Source organism: Eleginops maclovinus, chromosome 11 (assembly GCF_036324505.1).
Source record: "Eleginops maclovinus isolate JMC-PN-2008 ecotype Puerto Natales chromosome 11, JC_Emac_rtc_rv5, whole genome shotgun sequence".
NCBI classification, from domain to species: Eukaryota; Metazoa; Chordata; class Actinopteri; order Perciformes; family Eleginopidae; genus Eleginops; species Eleginops maclovinus.
Window position 1 is genome coordinate 18,448,330 of NC_086359.1, and position 23,086 is coordinate 18,471,415.

The 23,086-nt window shown below is 39.6% G+C and overlaps 1 protein-coding gene across 2 annotated transcripts in view; it reads left to right on the forward strand.

Moving 5' to 3' along the window:
* nlgn2b (neuroligin 2b) overlaps positions 1 to 23,086 on the forward strand; it is a 66,276-nt gene that overhangs the window by 19,068 nt on the left and 24,122 nt on the right. For both annotated transcript variants that reach the window (XM_063895802.1, XM_063895803.1), the window contains exons 2-4: positions 5,799 to 6,543; positions 14,806 to 14,859; positions 21,728 to 21,877. In XM_063895802.1, the coding sequence (XP_063751872.1) occupies positions 6,027 to 6,543; positions 14,806 to 14,859; positions 21,728 to 21,877 (721 nt within the window). In that variant the 5' untranslated portion in view covers positions 5,799 to 6,026. The remainder of the gene's footprint in view (positions 1 to 5,798; positions 6,544 to 14,805; positions 14,860 to 21,727; positions 21,878 to 23,086) is intronic.

The window sequence follows — 23,086 nt, forward strand, 5'->3', positions numbered from 1 at the left end:
GAAGACTTCCTGCAGTTTTTGGATTACCATTTTTTACCCTTGAGTTTGGCAAATTGCTGTTGCCATCTTTTTTTTGGGAACCAGAAGTGAACTTATTTGGATGAGAGTGCAGCTTGGAAGGAGATACACCCAAGCCCCCAGGAAGAGTGCCGGGCGTTGAAGATTTTATTATTCACCAAACAGTGGTACTACACCTTCCAATGTCAGTCAGGGGAATCCATTGGACCCTAAAATATATTTTCCTATTGACTTATATTGGGAATGAGACGTCTGTAATTCAGCAGATATTTTTTAAATGGTTAACTAACTTCTCAGTGCGAACACTTGAATAGCCCATTTAAATCATTAGTTCCAAAAAGTTGGTAATCTGCTTAAAGCCGAATCCAAGTTCTTTTTCCATTTCCATTTATTTGACTGGGCCGAGACCAGTCGTGAGGCAGCCGATTGGTTGTGGAGTTTAAGGCAATTTAATTGAGCATGCTCTATAGGCCCAGTGGATGCGGACGCCTGCCAGAAGATCCAGAGATTTGCAGTATTTTTTTGTCAGGCCAACTTGCCTTCATATGCCATTGAGTAACTCTCATAGAAATTAAACGGGGCCCCAGTTTCCAGTTCTCTTTATACATCCATATATGTGTACCGCTTGCAAAGCCAACACCTGAGTAACCAAGAAGAGATAGCCGGTTGGTTAGCAAGGTGAATACGTAATTCACGCCAACTGTTTTATTATAAGGTATGCTAATTGTGGCTAGGGAAAAGAAGCCTAAAACACAATGAACAGGACAGGTTTCTGTAGTAGAACAACAGAATGCAGAACAAGCCCTGGAGGTAACGCTTGGGATCACCCAGTTCAGTCTGGCAGTCTGTACATTGGGGCAGACTCGGGGGCACTTCAATGTATAGTGTAAAAGAGGATGAAGCCCTGTGGCTGAGCCTACATATGAAGCCCGACAAGTCAAATCTTGGCTCCACTTCTTTTGTTGGTCTCTCACTTATTCAAAAAAACCTCTCAATCACTTCCTTAGTCCATTTTGGAATCAAGGTAGCAAAAAGGCCTCTTAACAACTTTTTCTTAGAAGATCAATCTGTGCAGTGAAGTCATAACTTATTATTTAGTATACCTTATTCCTAGTAGCAAAGAAATCAATAAAGAAGCTACCTAACTTAAGTTATCCAAGGCGACTTTTTCCGGTGGTTTTACCATGGCCCAATAGTGGAAGGCAGGGGTAGGATTAGAATTTTTGGGTTTATGGTGTGAAAGGTTGTGTTTTTAGAGACACATGTAGAAAACTGTTCACACTTTTTATATGCTGGTGCAGTAAAATAAGAAATCAGGAGGCCCCAAAATGTTTTCAAGGTACCATCAGTCTTGGAATAAGGTGGATTTGCTTTGAAAGCTATTGCATACAAGACCTTTTTACAACTACAGTACACATATGTTTTGCAGATGGGATATCAATTCATAGAGACATTGGATGTGTGTATTTTAACATTGGTTGTTGCAGGAGAATACAACATAGAGCCTTCAGAACTTTTTTTTGTATTACTTGAAGGGTTCCTCTTTCTTGGAAGTACATACCAGCCGAGCAATTGTAGTCAAAAACGCAGCACTCTGTTTTTGGCTTGCTAAGCTGCTTGTCGTCCACAGATGTTGACTAGCAGAGGAGAGCAGCTTGACAGCTCATGTAATGCATGTCTTTTTAACACTCAAAGTGGAAACAAAGCAATATAAAATCCCAAGGCGGGCTTTTTCCCTAACAACGCAATTGTTGGAAAGTTTTCACAAACCACTTTGACCATTCCATTTTTAAACATACCCATAAAAGTGTCCCACTGGCAGAGACTTTACCTTCTAAAACAGCGGCAGCTGACAGGACTACCTATTATATAACAGCTTAAAACTGCCGGGTGATTTGTGTGTCAATTTAACCTTTTTTATGCGCGAAGATGCACACTCTATGCTGCTCAGCTTACGGATGGTTGACATGAACAGATGTTAGGGATGTTCGGGCACTACCGTTTGTGAGAGATTGAGAACAGAGCAATTTGTGCTTCTCCACTCACATGCAACATTGAATGCCTCACCTGATTTTACGCATGTGTGTGTACGTTGTTGCTAGTTCAATTTTAAAGGCAAGCATAATGGAGAACTGTCTCCTACAGACCTGTTACCCTCACCTATGCTATCTGAGTCAAAAGGACATACTACTGTGTGTATCCCTAGACTACAGGCGGTCTGACCTTGGGCTTTTGCTATGTTCTCTGCCATTTACCAACAGAATACATGCAAAAATGCCAGTTTTAAATTCAGAAAGGATATGTTTCTGTAGCAAATGTGAACAATTAGCAATGACTGCATCTCTGTTTAATGTGTGTGACTTTGTAGCTGGTCAATAACACTGGCAAATGTTTATTAAATATAAACAAAAAGTTCTAACAGGCTAACTGTTTATCTGTTTTTCAGTTATTATGCTAAGCTAAGCTTTTATTGTAGCTATAGAGAGCCCTATTTTTCTTTTAGGGGTTTTCCCTTTACTGCAATGTGTTACATTGGTTTTTTGTGCAAGTAAATTGTCTGCAAAGGCTAAAATCCAACAGTTCTATTCAAAGAACCTATGCTTGTCTACTTTTGTGACATAATGACATCACTGTTACACTTGCGCTTCTTTTGGCTAGTCTTCCAACACATGGTGCGTGATAGGCTAAGGGGCGGGACATATATATATATATATATATATATATATATATACATATATACAATCACAATAGAGCCGCCCAGCTAACCAATCAGAGCAGCCTGAGAGCAGCAGGCTCTCGTTTTGGGGTGAAAAGAGGGACTGCATCGCAGACAGCATAATAAGACCCCTTTAATGTTCAACCTACAGACATGAGATTGGTATCACTCCTTATCATCCAACTCTCCTCCAGATAGCAATTCACCTTACTTCCTATGTGGAACTTTAAATGTGGCTTGGTAAATGAAAAATAACACAGAGGCTTTTTTAAATCACGCAATCGTACCCCCTCACAATGAGTCGGTAACTACAACAGGCAGCGAGTCATGTACTGTGTGTAATTCACAATAATCCTTTTTCCAAGTTGGATTTTCAGCTCGACTATGTACGCATGCTCACTTTTCTTGATGAGAATTCAGGTTGTCCTTACACATTTTACCCCCTCCTAAAAATATGTGGAGTCATCACAAGATGGACTCACTCAGACGGCTTTAATGAAGCGAATATTTTTACAGACAACTTCCTGCTTTGTCCTCATGAAGCAAAGTAGCACTCACATCGCTAACTTTGAACATCCTGTAATGTTGCACGCCATCGTTCAGCTGTACTTTTGTATGTCATCCCTTGTGTTCGCTGGCTGGCAGTGGAGTGTGGATATTGCAGAGTTGAGGGTGTAGGGGACGAGGTGGCATTCAACCAACAGTGAGCGCCACATAAAGGCTTTATCACACCTAAACGGCTCCGTCTCCCAGAGCCAGAGTGAGATAAGCACTGCCCATTCATCTGTAATGATGTGGAAGCAAGAACCAACTGAAGTGAGTTGAGAGGGAAAGGCTAACTCTTGCACAGTGGGGATGGTGGAAAAGGGTGCAGGGTAAATGAGGTTTTCCTTATTCACCTCTCAAACAGATGTGTTTGTGTATTGTGTTCTCTGGGAATTCAATTTCACTACAAGATGAGTGATGAACACTTGAAAGGACTGTGATTATCTGCACGATGAAAAGTGAATCTGGGCTTTGGACTAAAAATGACATTTCTGCAACCAGACCAAATATTCTTAGTCAGTAAAACCTGCTTTTACATGCTCGTTGTAAGCTCAGGATTTCAAGTACTAATGCAAAGTCAACAGCTTTGGGTTATTTCTTAGTTGGCGTTGGAACTTTCCAATATTTCAGGTAGCATGTTAAAAGGAAAACTTGCCACCTTTTATATAAATGTCTAATCATTTTAATAGTAAATATGGTAAATTCAAGCAATATGTTCCTCAGTGTGGGCATGATATATACTGTATGTAGCAGGATGTTTAGTGTGCTAGCTTCCTTGTTGACCATATTATCCTGCCCACTTATTATTATAATTTAATAAATACAGCCAAATAACCAAGTTGAACAAAACACTGTGGAATATATGTCCAAGAACTTCTGCACTTATATTTTAAGATGCCATTTGATTGTTATTTTCTAAATTTGTAGCTATTTTACAATACAAGCAAAGGGAACAAACAAGTTTTACCTTGAACGCATCTAGAGTTGCCCTGGCTACCAAGAGGTGGAGACCAGGAATAGTTATTTCTTGCATCCAGTTATTCCACTGTCGGGTCAAATGACGATGATGGATGCAAGAACAACAGATGTGAAATCTGCAAACTCGACTTTCTCCATCAATAAAGAAAGAATATCATGCTTTAATTGACTATATTTACCATAATAACTAATTGGACATCCAAATAAAAGGTGGTAATTTTCATTGACAAAGAAATGTATCACTACAATTAAAAGATATCTAAAATGAACAAAAAAAAATACAGCTTTTGTTTGGATTACAGCACTGTGAACATCAATTAAAAAATTGACAGAGTACAATTTATACTTGGTCATGCTTTACAAAACATATTTTTGTTACGCTCCGACACATCACAGTAACAATGTAAGACTTGACTTCATGCAGTGGCTAGTGTCAAAGTGTTATGCAGCTTCAAGAAACAAGATTATTTTAGAGCAACATCGGTTTGGTCTTTCATTTAAATGAAACCAATGCACTTCTTATAACGTTTATTGCCAAATCTACCATACTGTCTTTGGCATGTTCATGTTCAAACTTACAACTCTGAGTTCAGCTGCACATCTGCATGCAACCTATATTTTGGGAGGCATTATAGAAGCCACTTTTGTAGATGTGTGGTAGATGGTTATTTGCATATTAAGTAAGGACGTGAAATTGGACAGAAGTGGACACAGTTGTAGAATGCACTCTAGACACTGATCCTAGAAAGAGCCTTTAGGAAAACTGAGAGTGGCCCAATTGGCCAACAGCAAGCTGCTTATCAGGTAAAGTGGTGATAAAATGCAACCCCCAAAAATGGTGTTAAGATTGATAATACGAACAGATGGCAGAAAGGGAAATGTATGTGAAGAGAAAAAACTAGATGTACATTCTCTTGGTAGCTGTAGGTTCAGAAACAATGAGCTAGTTACCTAGCATCAAAAATCGTTATTGTAATAAGTTAAACACAGAAAAATACAACATAGTGGCATACAATACGTTCTGGTAGTTTCATATTTCACATATTTTAGTCATCATTTCCACTGCACTGCTTTATCAGCACCAGTGTTTGTTGATCATTGTTTGCTTCATTTTCTTGGTTCTGTTCACAAATTCTACTTAGTTGGCTTCTTTGTAGATGTGCCATCGTTTAAGGGTAATGCTGTGTTAAATTTTAGTCAAACAGCTATAGTCAAAGTGCTTAGATTCTTACTGACACCAACATTTTCTGGTCAAATGAATTATCTTCAAAACGACTAACTCACATGACTGAATGGATATAACCATGTGTCTTGTGGTAGACAGAATAGCAAACTTTAGCCTCAGGGTAATATAACTGAACTACATTTGCAGCCAAGTGTCATTATTCCCTTTTTTTTTAGCTAACAGACACTTCACCTTCAGTTAAATCATCTTAGCTATATTGTCCTCTTGTGCCTTTTAAAACACACTGAGGGAACTTAAAGAGCAGAATGATTCACACACACTGACTCAAACCTGCTACCTGTCTGTGTCTTCCAGGTGTAATTGGCTTCCTGACTGCAGCTCTGGACCCATCAGGAGTTCCAAAGAGGAAGGCGGATGAGACCACAGTGTCTACCTGAGAATGCTACCTGTCCCTGCGCCTCACCATGTCACCCTAGGAAAACTGTTAACCTGTCCCCTTCCGCATATCCTCTTTTTGCCTTTATTTCCCATAACCCACTGATTTTGTGACCCCTCTCTACACCCAACTTTACTCCTATTGATATGACTAAAAGAGCCTTTATTTTGGAGATGTTGTTTTTTCCTCTCAATGCTGCCAGCCATCAAGGCTATGGTGGGAAGTATCATTTTACTTCTCAGCGGGTTGCCAATCACTGCCTGCTGTGGCTCTTGGGACTGGTGCTACACCTCACTCTCTCCTCATGTCAACGGGTTGACCTGAAATACCCCATAGTGTCCACCGGCTATGGAAAGATCCGTGGTATCAGGAAGGAGCTCAACAATGAGATCTTGGGCCCTGTGGAACAGTTCTTAGGTGTGCCATATGCCACCGCACCTGTCGGCGAGCGCCGCTTTCAGCCTCCCGAAGCTCCAGGCTCATGGCAAGAGATTCGCAATGCCACCCAATTTGCACCAGTGTGTCCCCAGAATGTCCACGGGGTTTTACCTGAGATCATGCTACCAGTGTGGTTCACAGACAACCTGGATGCTGCAGCAACCTACGTTCAGAACCAGAGCGAGGATTGCCTTTACCTCAACATCTATGTACCCACTGAAGATGGTGAGTTTTTTTAGTTTTTTATTTTGCCAAATATTTTTATAGCCATTTCGTTTTCCAGCAGAAGACGTTTTACCAATGTACAAATATTTGTGGTATAATATAGCAGTATATATAATAACTTAGAAGAGATAAATGTAAACATTACAAAAACCAAGAATTAAATGGACAATACACATCTGAACCAATCCTATTTTGCATCTTAATTGAAAGGTCGCCTTTATTTTTATTTCCAAAAGAAATTCCCCCATATTTTATAGAAGGTATCAGGCTTTCCTTTTATAGCTAAATAAGATTTTGCTAAGACCAGAAAATTAGAGTTTTTTTTCGCCAGCGACTGATTTACCAAGTTTTTCCAAAAGACGGATACTGTATGTCTAGCTTGAAGAAGAAAAAAAAAAAACATTCTTGGTGCTATTAAGTCTTGGAAACGCATGGAAAAAACGAAGAATACAGAGTTTTGGGCAAGAGCTCAGAATATGGAAGATGTTATGTTCGACAAAACTCCCATGCTGGCTATAAAAGGACATACTGAAAAGTTAGCATGGAGTTACAAACTGTGCATTTTGAACAGGGCAGAAAAAGATGAGAGTTGGCCTGAAACAATTGCTTTGAGTGTGAGAACACTTTGTACTTTTCTAACTGTATTCATATTTCTGTCAGCGTTCCAGGACTCACAGGAAGTGAAAGGAGAGCTCAGGATATCACCAGATCTGATAATGTCCTGTTCTGCAATAATGTCGGTCTTAATTAGTATTGGTTTCTCTATTACTATTGATCGAATCGTTTTCTAGATGTATATAATCACGGCATAGTAAAATGTATAATCTTTCTTGTGCTAATACTCTGTTGAGCAATTAGATACACTTTACATTTATTTTCTCATATTTAATTAATCTTAGCATTTTATGAATATATTTAAAATTCATATAGAATATGCTTTACTAACTAGCTGCTTTTTGTGACAATTAGCTACACTGTGACATGCTACTGTAGGTTTCAGCTCGATTGACACTAACTTGCTTAAATCATGCATGAACATAAAATCTTTATAATACTAGCTGCGGTAGCTCGCTTATGTTAACCTTTTGAATGAGCAACGCAGAGTACGTTTTATGTGTTTGAGTGACTTAACAAAGTAAACAATGGTGTATATCACACTACCACTCACCGACAACGTAGACATTGTGCTACTTCGAGCAGAAGAAAACTAATCTCACAAAGGACACAAATCCAGTGAAAATGTTTTTAGGAATTTGCTAAAGCACTGTTTCCTTTTATACTGGTCTTTCTAATATGACATTGATTTTGTCTTTTTGGTAAATGTTTTAAGAGAACAGTAACTTCAAAGATACTTCCTACAGTTGGTGTTGTTGTTATCTAGATTCCCTCTGTAGTAACTAGCTAGCAACCAACCAACACACACACACACACTCATGTTTAGAATAGGAAAGCTAATATGTCTACTTTGTTTGAAGGTAATATAGCAAATACAGTACATTGCAAAAGATAACATAAGTTGTTTTTTATATTCTGTAAATGTCCTATTATCAAAGTGAGTCTATGTTTAATTATATTACCTAATTTATAACAGTACAGTCAGTGTTATCTAGAAAACCCCTAGAGTAAATAGTTAGCATTACATGCTAACAAAAAGTAGACACTTGTGCTTCTACTACTTTAGAAGGTTAGTACATCAGAGAAGACTTGAATTATATAATTCATTGATAAATGCAGTTTGAAACTATAGCAGAAAGAAAAGCATTAATTGATCTGTCCATTTCTTGATTTAGTTTTGGAAAACAAGTAAACACTGTAATTTGAATTTAGCCTCAAATGTTTTTTTTTAATCCATCTATTACACCAATTGTGACATGAGAAAAATGAGAAAAAACATTATCAAACACCAAGCGTTTACAGCCAATAGCAGCCTATATGCAGTAAACATGCTAGCAAGTTAGCTTCATTGTTGGTGATGTGACCTTCACCTTGCCAGCCGTTGGTGCTTGAGAGTATATTAAAAAGACATTGAGTGAAGAACAACAAGTAAGCTGGAATAACCACCATATTTTAATCATTTCAGTGCTGAAAGACTAATACTGCATTTTGGAAGAGGCTTTTTCACCCTCTCTCTTTGGTTTGTATTGTTTGGAAGCTGCACTGTGGATACTGTGGTCCAGCTTGAATTGTTGTTATAGCAGCTAGGTTAGGAGAAAAAATCAAACAATTACAAGATGTTGCCAAAGACAACCTTGTTTGTTCTACCTCATGGGGCAAAATTACCCAAAATCCCTGTAATGAAAAACCTCCACCTCTTCACGGGCTATCTGGGTGTTCTTCTCGCGTTAATGATCCAGTGAAGAGCGGTTGAGAGAGGAGATTGGCAGGTGAAAGAACACAGGATCAAAGTGTATTTTTTGCGGCAAAGCATTTGTATAACAGTAACGGCTCAGGATGAAATGTAAAAATATCTATCATTAATGGGCTCACCTGAGAGTTGCGTGAGAGAACGCAAGCAAACACATGTTTATCCTTTACTGCTCGTAGGAAGTCTAACTATGATCAGTCAAGTGATGCACAGCATTGTTTTATTTTATCGCTAAAGCTGTAGCCTTCTTAGATTTAGACAATGTTGCACATTTTTATGTTGTTCATGAATACTCTATGGCCCAACAAAAAGATGGAATCAGATTAATTCTAGTAGAAAATATCAAGTATTAAACCAGCATAAAGGGAGAGCAGAGCAGAGACAAAGAAACTAAGAAAAGGGACTTTTTTCAGAAAAAGTGAATATCAAGATATTTTAACAACTCTCAACGATGGAAAGTGTTCAAACATGGGTATATTTATAGCCCTGCGGTCACAGTGTGTATGTTGTACAATATGTCACATACTCACCGAGAGGCTGGTGTAGAGTCTCCTGTGTTATTCCCAGCGGACAAGGTGTGCAAATGAGTGAGACTGATTTAACATGTAGCCCTGTCTGCTTGTCAGAATCTGTCACTTATTGTCAGGGGTCACTGCTTACACAAGGCTGATGCTGTCCCCAAGGATATGTTTTGCCCTGTGTGTGAGAGAGAAATAGAGACTGAAGGAGACTTAAGTGCCCCTGAAATTCAAACACACCGCATTCTGCACGACACAAGTGCGCAAAAAGTTTACATCGTCAAAACTACCAGCTTTAAAGACCTTATTTTGTATTGGTATTTTGCAGTTGTAATCGTTTTGCTGATACGACTCCATAAGCTCCATTGCTGTTGAATTTATTTTAATGTTCAGCCTGCATAGAAGGTTTTTCTGGGAATATCATCATAGACTCCAAGTTGTTAATGCTGCAAAAATATAAATAACACAATTATAAATCACTTTTGTGTAACATGATTTGGTGATTAATAGTGACTTAATCTTCAATATTATTACTTTAAACCTCTTGCTGGACATGCAACTGGCCATTTCCTTAAATATCTTAAAGTATCTGCATTAATTCGCCCTGAAAATTGGCCAAGGAGTGTCCTTCCTGTCGTTCAGTTAGCAAGTTACCCTCAGCCCAGCATCAACATTTTTAGCCACAGTGGTGCCATATTGTTAGGGATAGCAATGTCGAATAGGGATAGCAACTTTTGAATAGATTGCATCCATATTTGTATTGACATTCATTGTCCCAAGAGGTTTATATATAGCTTTAACAGCATATTGACTTTTCTTTGCCAAGATATCCCAATCAGTTCGTTGGTCTTTGCATTCAGTGCTAAGAAGCAATGCTAAGGGAAGTTAGCTTCCTAACGTGTCAATAGAAAGTGATGGAAGGAAGGATATCTGTTTTTTGGCAGCAAACAGTTGTATACTTGTAGCTGGTTCGAAGTGAATTGGCAGCCCAAAATTATACTGGATCAAAACGTATTTGGTGCCGAATCTGGCATTGGTTTTGACACTTTTAATCTTCATTGCATTTTGTATCATTTCCCTTAAATCTTGCTTTAGACCTAGGAAGACTCTCTCTGAGCATGTGGTTTCAGTTTGGATCAACTAAAAAAATCCACTGATCTCTTTTTCTTTCTGCATCTGCTCTTTCTCCCTGAAATCATCCCTGCCTCTTCTCCACTCCTGTCTCCTCCATCTTTATGCAGATTGCGGTAGAAGGGGTCACTGTTCAGAATGCAAATAAGCTTTGTGCCCTTCCCCACCAGGACATTATGTAGCATGCTACTCCTTCCAATGAAATCCTCCTTGGAATAATGTAAATGTCACAAATGTTCTTGCGGTTTGAACAGTGAGTGTTACGCACTTCCCTTTATCTCCCTCTTGCTCACTACCTTCCTTTTAAAGTGTTTGATCCTAACTGTGTGGCCAAGCTGCTATGTAAGAGCACTGTCTCACTGCATTCCTGTTTCCTCAGGACAGTCCTCAGCCAAAGATCTTTCATTTTTATTGCCGCTAGAGCAGCCATTTACCGCGCTCTTTATTAAAAACCATATTTCAGGAGGCAGGACAGTGGAGGCAGAGATGGCGCTGGAGGCTGGGGGCACAGTAGAAGAGTCAGAGAGCAGAGGGATAGGCCTGCATGTGCTGGGAGTTGCTGCCTGGATGCAGGGGGAGGTTTAACCGAGGGTTTGTCTGACACCTTGTCAAGCAGACAGGCCGCCATAGACATGACATACTGCAGCTTCATCCCATTTACTGCACTGAGGAAATGGAGAGGGACGGGAGACAGCTTGTGCTCTGGCCACTAGCTCACTGAACCGAACAGAAACACTGTTGACGGAGAGATGGAGCCACATTAGGTCAAACAGTACTGGGACAACCCAAGCCAAATGCTCCAGTGCAGGCCAATGCATTTCAGTGACCAGTGGCCCATTACATCATGTGACAGTCAACCTACCGGCAGGCTCCTCTGCTGAGGCAGAAGGGAAAGATGTTTTTACATAGTGTGTTTTTCCCTTTGGCTAAGTCCTACTTTGGATTTCTTCTTCATTGTAGTGTTTGTTCAAAAGTCTTAGATTTTTTTTGTCAGAAGTTAATGCCATGAGCATCTATTTCAATGCTAAGGCCCATATAAAAACATACTATCTTTGCTATATTAGCATGTACTAATTGTGTACTAGTGAAAATGGCCACTAGATACTGACGGGTACTAAAACCTGATTATTGACTAATTGTTCAAAGCTCAGATAAAATGAAGCTTTGCTGCTTTCCCTAGTTTCATGTCATTTTAAATTAAACATGTGTTGTTCTCCATGCTAGTCCTGGCTTTTGTGATGGCATAGTTGGTTGCTTAGTCAACCACTTTGATCTAGACTGAAATATCTCAACAGTTATTAGATGGATTGCCATGATATTTGGTTCACACTTTCAGGGAACAATATCATTTGTTGAATACTTTGTTTTTAGGCAAAACTACAAGTCCAAATGCCCCTCTTCTTGCAGCTTGTCATGGCTGTAGACTCGTAGTTTTGTTGGACGGACAAAACAAGACTTCACCTTGGACAGCATTTTAAGTAGCGCTTCATACAGTCTTTACAGGGCTGCTATGCACCTGCTTAATGAAGCTAAAATTCACACACAGTTGGGCATACAACTTGTTAAGATTCTGGCCCAAGGATACATCGACATGTTGACTGGGATCGACACACAACCTTCTGATTTAAAGATGTCCGCACTACCTCACAGCCAAAATTGTCTATTAGGCTCTTCGAAACTGCATTTCCACTATTTTTTGTGGAAATGCAGACTAAAAAGGATTATTTGATAATGAACAAAGTCCTAATCACATTTCTTTTTGTTATAAACTTCTGTTTCAGATATGCGCTTGTGGGGTGTTGGGCTAATGGTCCCTTACAAAGTGTGTGTGTCTGTTTAAGCGGATCGTATCCTCTCATATAGGTTAGCTCTCTATTAGGCATTACAGAACAAATGAAATCAGAGTAGTCTCCATTAAGCGGCGATGTGTGGTTTTAGAGTGGTGCTAAGTATTGGGGAAGTGCTGACAAGACGTACGACTTGTGTGCTCTTCTATCCATTACCGGTCTGTTTACCTGTCTGCCCCCGTAGACTGGGACCAACTACTGTTCCTTCGCCCTCCATGGCGGGAAGTGCTCTCCGGATCAGGCGTCTGCATGCTGGAATGCAGAGGATGCATCAAATCCATTCAGCATTGATCCAGTTCCATTTAGACTGAAGATAAACACATTATATCAGGAAACCATTTTCATATAAAGGGATGGGTGAAAATGCAGCATTGTAATGGTCGAGTGCACAGTGATAGCATGTATTTTTATTGCAGTGCTGTGCATCTATTGACCAAAGAGTCAGAGCACACCACTGCAATAAAAATACATGCTATCACTGTACTGGGTTGTTGCGGTTGGAAACTATAAGGGCAAGGCATAAGAGGAAACAAATTCAATTTTTAAAAAGTCGAACTTTCGGTTTATGCGCTAATGCTAGAAGTTTAGATTCCTTTTAAATGTTGGTGTTTATTCTCAACATTTTGATGTTATTCTCACATTTTTGAGTTTTATTCTATAAATGGTATCTTCTTTTTTTGGCTTTACGTGACATAATTCCAAAATGTGCCAAAAAGTTATATTTATATATACAGTATATATATACAGTATATATATATACAGTATATATATACAGTATATATATATACTGTATATATATACTGTATATATATACAGTATATATATATACTGTATATATATACTGTATATATATATACAGTGTATATATATATACAGTATATATATACTGTATATATATACAGTATATATTAGAGTTATATATTCTTTAAACTGGCACTGATTCTTTAGACTGGCACTGATACTAAAAGTTGACCTTATTCTTGACATTTTAAATTATTTTTGAAAGGCAGGAAAATAACAATATAAAAAATAGCCTTTTCTGATTTATTTATTCTAATGTCTGACACTAAAATTGAAAAAATTGACCTCTACAATTTAACTTGTCAATAGTTTTATAATACGTTTTTTTTTTGTCCTTCTTCCTGGACCTTTACTCCTCTGTAGGCTTCCAACAGAATGGTAGAGCAGACAGACATGTCAGAAGTACTCCAGCAGAGTGATAAACTCCTTAGCAAGAGTATCCTTTAGAATGAGAGACTGCAACCGCTCCCGTGGACCAGGGAATGTGCTGCTGCATGGATACGAAGAAGAGGGCAGCAACAGATGATAAGGACACTGTTAACATGCTCTGTGTGTGTGTGTGTGTGTGTGTGTGTGTGTGTGTGTGTGTGTGTGTGTGTGTGTGTGTGTGTGTGTGTGTGTGTGTGTGTGTGTGTGTGTGTGTGTGTGTGTGTGTGTGTGTGTGTGTGTGTGTGTGTGTGTGTGTGTGTGTGTGTGTGCACGTGAGTGTGTTTTAATGGCTTTCTCAAAGGTGTGTGTATGTAGACAGTGAACAAGAAGGACAGAAAACGCAGCGGTAATTGTGGGCTGATGGAAAGCTTCACCGACAGGAACCAAGACAAAACCAACTTATGGGATGCTTATCAGTTAAGACTTACAGAGGTTGACACACCAGGGCGTTGGTTGGTCACTGTGATAAATGCATTTTTATTATCTGTGCCCTATGGAGCGTTTAACCGGCGTTAGCATTAAAGCTTAATGTGGGGCTCCTCTTTGACCTTGGTGAGGGGGATCCTTTGTAAATATCAAAGAGCTCCCTCTTTGCTAATTTGGGAGGAAAGACTCACATTTCAGGCTGTGTGCCAGCATTTCTCTGAGTATTCGTGCCACATGTATTCAGGATGAGCACTGTGCGTGCGTGCGTGTGTGCGTGCGTGCGTGCTGCTCCAGTGTTTTGACATTCTAGTCTCGTGCGGTGACTTTCTGCCTCAGGATTGCAACACTGTCCTGAGCCGGAGCAGGATACTGAGAATGTTGGCATTCCTCCGCCTTTTCTGACTGAAAAGAGTGATGGCTTGTTTCTGCTCATTGATTTTCCCTTACAGAGCAGCAGAGTGTCAGGACTGATAGGGAGCTGGGTTGAGGAGAAGTGGCCTCTGGGGTCATTTCAAGGCAGTGCGTGACTAGATCCTAAGCAGTTAAAACAGATGAGTTTGGGATAATCTATTAAAGAAAACGGTGTGTTAACATTTTCTCTGCAGAAGTTAAAAAAGCCACTGAAAATTAACAAAGTATTACATCTAATTTTTCCCTTTTAATCTTCTCTTGGTTTTCAGCAAAATGCAATCTTTTTTAATTCTGTCTTTTGTCTCCCCCATCCCCCTTTTTTTCAAAACCTCAGGTCCGCTCACTAAAAAACAAGACGAATCTACGATGAACAGACCCAGGGATGAAGGTATTTTAATTGCATGTTTTAGTTTTCTTCCTCGTGCTCCATTTCACTAGCTCTGTAGGGATTGTTGTGTTAGCATCTGTATTAATAATCATCTTAGACTCATCACTGTGTGTGCAAATGACATTGTGTGATGTTAACTGCTTTTATTAGCGCACAAATCTGCTATTCCTCCTCACAGGCACACGTTTAGCTGAAGCGCATTAAGAGCTCCATACAAAGTAGTTGTTCTTCATTCCCCCCTGTCACAAATGCTGCGTTTTGGGTACTTGCACAGAGAGCTAATTTACTTTCCCTCCTTGGGTTGCGATGTGGTTGATCTACCACACGCTGATGTTCTCACTATCCTGCGTGATGCATCAATGGAAATCAATATTCACTCCTTTTTTTTCACCTGCGCTTTTGATGCACTCAAGTCCTTTTGAAATTCACTGCTGAATTATTGTCCTTCATAATGTTTCTTGACATCGTCCAAGTCTTCATTTATTAAAGAAGTAGGATTCCTGCATATTTCTGCTACTGCTGTACATTTTCAAGTTCACTGCAGCAGGCGAATGGAGATGCTCTCACTACCCTTTACTGATGCAACCAAAATCTATGCAGACAGTATGCATCTGCTTCTGCACACGTGCCCAGACATACTGTATATATTACATAGCATTCTGCACACATAGGGTGCACTGCATTTGTGCATCGTGTGCCTACTCGAGCGCGGTGCATGTGCAAATCTACGCCTGAGTGCATGTGTTCTAATTTGTGCCAATGTGTGTGGTTTTTCTTTTTTCTTTTTTTTTGTATTTGAGGGCTCTGTGCTATTTGGGTAGTGAATTCTCTCTCCTTTGCATCTCTAATTGCTATGGTTTAAAAAGAGACAGATGTAGCTAATCCAATTGTGTGGTTTCTTAACGGTGAAAACAGAAGGAAGGATTCATGCAGGATTGCCTCGGAGAGGAGCAGAATGATAGAATAGAGATGAAAGAAAAGGAAAAGCTGAGCACTGCGAGAGCACAAGGGGAGGGCAACCAAGGGGGTAGGAGGGGGAAAATAGTCATAATGAAGACAAGTGCATGATGAAATGACATTTACAAAGCTTTGAAAGTTAGAGAGATGTGGAGGGAGAGAGAGATTGAGAGGGTGGATGATGAGGAGACTGGTAGAGCTTGACATTTATGCCAACACCTGATGGATCTTGACAGGATAAGGGGGGCTCGGGTAGATCCAAATTCCTCACTCTAATTACTAAGGTATAGATCGGACAGAGATTCCTAAAAAATGTTGGAAAAATCCTATTATTAGCAGCTTTTCTTCCTTTTAAGAAAAAGTTTGTTTGTTAAAAAATGTGCGAGAGACTTCATTGTTTGCGCCTGGGTTTTGGATGCACAAAAATACATTAAAGTGCTGAGTCAGGATGAAACTTTTTACACTCCAAATCAATGCAGATTTCCATAGAGAATGAATGAGAGAGGAGCAGAATAATGGAGAAGCAAGAAGTAGGCAGTTTCTATCCGGCGGTAAAATGTTGCCTTGAGAATAGCAGTGTGAGGAGTGTGGATTTAGAGAAGGATAGTATCAAGTTAGGTAGGAAAGAGAGGAGTGAATAATGTGCCAGTGTTTTGGTGGCCTGCAGGAAGGACAGTGAGCTCCTTGTTGGCCCTGTAGCCCTTGGATTTGGGCTGAGTGAGACTTTCCCCTGCGAACCTGCACCCCCTAATCACCCCTCTGTTTGTGCTGAGCCCCCGCCAATCATTGTACTATGTACCCTTGCATCCAACCAGATCCATCCTCTTTTTAAAAATATATTATATTATTATATTATGTAATATACTCAAAGAGGCCCTATTTGGGGTCTTTCCTTTCCTGTAGTGTTATATAGGTTTTTGTGCATGTAAGTGGTCTGCAAAGCTAAAATCCTAATGTTCCCTCCAGCCCCCCCCTGCCTGAAATGCCTCCATTGGACAACTTTGTTTACCTCTGTAACATAATGACATCACTGTATAACACACTTGCTTCTATTGGCTAGCACTCAACGTTATTGTACGAGATAGGCTAAGGGGCGGGTCAGCTCTGAGCGGTTGACCAATCACTGCAGAGCCGGCCAGCTAACTAATCAGAGCAGACTGGGCTCTGGTTTCAGACAGAGGGTGAAAAGAGGTGCTGCAGCACAGGCAGTATGAGAGAAATAAAGAGTTTTTGAATATTAAAGGTCTCCTATTATGCTCTTTTATGGCATATATTATAGGTTTCAAATGTATAAAAAAACATGTCTCCGACATGTTTTTTGCTCAAAATACCAAACAGATAATTGATTTTAGCATATCCACTATCCCTCTAATTCAGCCCCGTTTTTGAAAGTGCTGATTCTGTGACTGTCGCTTTAAATTTGAGCTGAGCTGAAGCTGGCCACGCCCCTTTGGAGCGTCATGGTCTCTCTCGCTGTCTCTATTTAAGAAACACTTCTCAGTGTTTACCACTACAACAGTGACATTATATGTATTATATATATATAACAACTCTAAGTCCCTCCTGCAGACATCCTGCTGAACACACAGACACAGAGGTGGCTGCAGAGGGGATTCAGCTCGCAACTGTATATTACGGGCGATAGGTTGGGACGTGTCACGGGGGGTGGGACGTTGCCAGGAGTTCAATGTAAAGCCAGCCCACATTTCCAATCTGACGTCATATTGGCAGCAAATCTGGATCAGCTCCTTTGTACCCCCGTTTTTAGAGATGTGGGTAAGGAGGAAAAGAGAGAGGGTTGTATTTTCTGACACTTTGTGAGTCTCCTTACACACCGGTGACACATATTTATGTATAAAAGACAGCAAAAAGTGCATTTTGTAAAATAGGTGACCTTTAAAGCATGGAAACATGTCAGAGTAGAGCCACAAAATACAAATATGAACCTGAAAATGAGCATACTATGTCCTCTTTAATTGCACAAAACGGATCCTCTCTAGCATATGGAGTCTTCATTTTTCGATTATAACTAAAGGTTGTTTATCCTGTAAAGTCTTTTTCATCAAAATAGGAATACATTGTGTCCCATATATATAAAACCCAGAAATATATAATTTTTTAAGCATACCTATTAAAAGTCAATGTTGTCAGAAGTGCTTACAAGTGTCGAGGTAGAGGTCTTTTATTAAGGCATTGTATGCGTGGGCTTTTTATCTTTTATTACAAAATAAATGGAGACTTTTTATTTAGCATTTTTGGCCTACTCCTTGACTCTGCAGGTTTTTGAAAAACGTTTACATTTCATAAAGGTTCTGACTATTTGGGAAAAGTAACCCTTTTAGGCTCTTATATTCACAATGTAATATTTTTTAAGTGAAACAAGAAGAATTTTATAATTTAGCTTCAGATATACTATCTTCATACCGTAAAGACCTTGACGCCAGGAACACTAAATGGGTACTTTGTGTTTGTCAGGGTTAACATAACGTAAATGCATTGTTGAACTATAAACGAGAGCTGTAGTTGTTGTATGCTAACATAATTGGTTTATCCATCTTAGTTAAAACTGCATGCTGCTCAATTTATACTTTTTGTGCTTTGAGAGGAGCAATAAATTCCAATTGAACCTGGACAAAAGATAAACACTTCCATGTTTTATGAAAAACCAATGAAAGAAAGCCTCAAGGGGAAAGTACATTTTCTGGGCAAGGCTAGTAAAGCAGAGGCTAGCTTACAAAGGAGCTATTTATTTATTTAAGTGCCAATAATGTAACGAGAGGTCACTAAAACTTGCGTAAATAATAATAAAGATTTAAAAGGGAATTCCACCAAATTACAGATTTTGGGAGTACTGCTGGATATTGAGATATAAAGTTGTACAAAGCTTTGTATGGATCCTGGGGGACCTTGAGTGATGTCACTTAAATCGGTTTTGGTTTAGGTTGAAGACAAATAATCGGAAAATATAAAAACAAAAGAAATAGGGCTAGGGAGTCTTCAACAACATATTGATTAAATCGATTAAATGACTATAAAAATAGTTGGCAATAAATGTAATCATTGATTTGTTTGGAGTATGTTGGAAGATATGGCACACGCTGTAGCTTTTGTTTCTGAGAGCTGAGCAAATCTGCACAAAATGGCAGATTTAGAAAGTGCTAATTAGCTGAAATGAGGTCGAAGAGGCACTGGTGTATAATTTAAAGTTGGAGTGTTTGCAATATTTCATGCCATTACTCTACTATTCATGCTTCACAACTGAAACTTTGGCAATTTATTATTCAAAATAAATATGATAAAACAAATAATTATATTAAACAACTTTTGTTTGTGATGTAGCTACAGTGCTACAGAAAATATTAAATAAAACGCAAAACATTTAAATAAACAATGAAATGACATAATCCAAAGATGGAAGATGCTTTATCATACTTAGAATACAAAAAAAACAGAGATCATTAAGAAAAATATTTAATTGAAAATGAGTCATGACAAAAAAACAATAAATAAATGTGTAAATCAATGTTTTATTCTCAGTCCATGGCTGCATTCCCAGTATGCATTTATTACATTCATTTTTTTGTATTTTAGTTAAAGCATTAAACCATTGAAAAAAACAATTAGTCCATAGTCAAATTAATCAGAGATAATAAACATATGATTTGTTTTTTTGCAGCCCTCATTTGGAGATAAAAGAAGTAAGCAAACCAGACCTCTGTAGTCTGCCTGATGCTCGAGGCTACTAGTGTCCAACCCAACTTTTACCAACCACGTTGCTTTATGGGCAATGTAGGCGTCAGACAATAATCATTATTATCTTTGTTTCCTCCCGATGCCTAATCAGTACATGTTTGATGTTTGACAATAACATTTGCATTTAAACAATTGAGTAAACACAGCACCGACATTCATTAATTTAGAAGTGAAATAAAAGATAACAGATTGAATCTTTTAAAATGGCTGCTATATCTCAGCCTACGTTCCTTGTCACCCAAGATTTAATTTATGGTGCGAGGGTTACTGCGAGACGTGCTGATATGTCACTACTCTATACTGTCCTGTTAATGCCGGGATAATTGAACTTGTTTACATATCCTCTGGGAAATCAGCCGAGCTCCAGAATACACCGGAGAAGAGCAGAAAAAGAGCAGCGCGTCAGAGTGTACGACTGAAAATCTTTATTTTTAGACAGTCTGCCTGTGTCACACGTTTGATCCACAAAAGATCTCTGCATGTGTGAAGCCATATGTGCCATTTTCCGCGTCCCCTTATGTGTGTGTTAGGTGCGAATGCGAGTGACGCACCCCAAGTGCATGTGTAACCTGAGATTCAGGTGGTGATGCAGGCGGGTGTGCAAATACGTGAGTAGAATTTGTTACCACGGCAACAGGCATTCAGTGAGTCGGTGCAATGGAATGGCTGGTGCAGTTCTATTAGCGAGAAGCAGTTTCCATAGCGACTCGACATCGCAGCTGCCTATGCAAGTGTGTGTGTGTCTCTGTGTGTGTGTGTGTGTGTGTGTGTGTGTGTGTGTGTGTGTGTGTGTGTGTGTGTGTGTGTGTGTGTGTGTGTGTGTGTGTGTGTGTGTGTGTGTGTCTATGAATACGGTGTGAATCCTGTGTGAATTTGAGTGTTCATTAGCGTACCTCGCGATGTATGACTTGCTTTGTAACATTTTTTTTTTCGTCCTTGCTATCATGTTTTTTCGCGGTGAACCTCCCCTCCATGTCGCTTCCCCCCCGTCAGTTCTCTCACACTGCCCTATTTTCATCTCCTCGCTCCCTCACATCTTACCCCCTTTTATCTCTCTCTCTGTCTCTCTTCCCCATCTCTGAGTGCTGAAGCTCATCAGGGTAAACAGATGCTGTGGCTGTTATTTATGTTTCCACTTGGTCTGGCTTTCATACAAATTATCCACAGGCCCTGCACAGTACAGACGCTCAGCCTAGCTGGGCTGCACTGGCCGCTCTCGCAGCCTCGTCCACGGTCAGACCGTACCACAGACGCTGCTAGGGGGGGGGTGGGCTGAGAGTGAACCATAGCAACACACTGATGGGCAACAATAACAGAGAGGGCATCTGAACCGGCTGCAACCATTTGCTCCACACATGCAGGGGAAGAAAAGTTTGGGAATCTACCATCGGTAGGGGCACACATGAAACACGCTTCCAACTTAAAGGCAATTGAGAATGCTTCGTACTTAGTATGTACATCTTTTTTTCCAAGCGAAAAGAGGCGATAGAGGCATTGTTTTTACTTTGAAAACTGCTGCGGTTCTACAAATCTAGAACTGTCAGTTTTAAGTGGGTAGACCTGTTGTCACTTAAAAAATAATATTTCACCACAAAGATTACAATTTCCAATTAGTCGAGCTCTGAATAAATTTGAATTTTGGAAGGAAACTGTTTTTCTCACATGTCTCCACAGTAAACAAACCTTTTTATGAATCGTAGTAATTGAGCCACATTTAAAAAACAACCAAAGTATATCTTTGTTTACACAAAACATGCATACTTTTGTAGTATTATCCATGTATATTTATCAAGTCCTATACTCACTACTTCCCAAACAAATGCATTTCTGCTAAAACTTTATAATATACTTCAGGCTCGCAAGACTGAGACTTGGCTTATACTGCACATGTTATATGAGCTTGTAAACAGAGGTTTTCATCGTTAAATTCGACCCTCCATTCATTTCAATTAGTCAACAAATGTTTTCCTTCTTCTTCAATAAATAGTTAAATAAATCAAGGTAACACAGGTTGAGTATTTGATACAAAATTATCCTTTTGTGGGTGAAGTATTTATTTAACTCATTAGGGCCTTTAAACATTTTGACTGTGTGGTTGAGAATTTTTCCCAGAGAATAAATGGAGATGAAAACAATGCTGTTTGTCTTTGTTGTGCAGATATCCGCGATCGTCGTAAGAAGCCTGTGATGCTGTTCATCCACGGAGGCTCCTACATGGAGGGCTCAGGGAACTTGTTTGATGGCAGCGTCCTGGCTGCGTATGGAAATGTCATCGTGGTCACCATGAACTATCGACTGGGCGTGCTCGGTAAGTGTGGTGTGCCGCATCCTGCCGGGCTTTATAAGCCATAAATTCATCTGATGTTTTGTTAGCAGACTTTGTTTGTGATGTGTCATCTCTTGACCCCCTTCTGTCTGTCAGACTGCTGATGTCTATCAGGTTGTGTGTTTTATAAATGGGCGCAGCGCACTGGAATGCCCTGTGACTTTTTATTCTAAGGAAACTGAATATTTGCATTTCGCATATTGCAGTTCAAATTCAAAATGTTTAAGCCTAGAAGATCCAATCATCAGTATGTCATGCAGTAAAGCCAATGTGATAAAGTTGAATCACAGTTAATCGTGCTAACTATCTCAGCAAACTAAAAGCTTTACTTTATGTCTAGATGTTCAGCTTCACAACATGAGTACACAAAATCTCCACAAAAACATGGCGGATGATCTTTTTCATCTGGTAATTAATATAATAACCATAGACATACACTGCCTGGCCAAAAAAAAGGTCACACAATCTAATATTTGTTGGACCATCTTTAGCTTTGATTACGGCACGCATTCGCTGTGGCATCGTTTCCACAAGCTTCTGCAATGTCTCAACATTTATTTCTGTCTTGCATTAATTTTTCGCCAAGATCTTGTATTGATGACGGGAGATTCGGAGCACTGCGCGAAGTCTTCTCCAGCACATCCCAAAGATTCTCAATCGGGTTCAGGTCTGGACTCTGTGGGGGCCAATCCATGTGTGAAAATGATGTCTCATGCTCCCTGAACCACTCTTTCACAATTTGAGCCCGATGGATCCTGGCATTGTCATCTTGGAACATGCCCGTGCCATCAGGGAAGAAAACATCCATTGGTGGAATAACCTGGTCTTTCAGTATATTCAGGTAGTCAGCTGACCTCATTCTTTGGGCACATAACGTTGCTGAACCTAGACCAGACCAACTGCAGCCACCCCAGATCATAGCACTGCCCCCACAGGCTTGTGACCTTTTTTTTGGCCGGGCAGTGTAACAAAAAATAAATTACTATTTGCTTTTGATAAAAAAACTAAGTTGGAAAGAGGGTTTAATGCATCCTGGTAAATGGATGCCTCCTTAGATGAATCGGATGAAACCCTCTTTATTAGTCACATACATGCACACAGCAGAGCACACACAGTGAAATTGGTACCTCTCCAAGTAGCAGTCCACTTTCCATATTTTCAAGTCTGTTCGGGGACTTGAACCGGCGACCC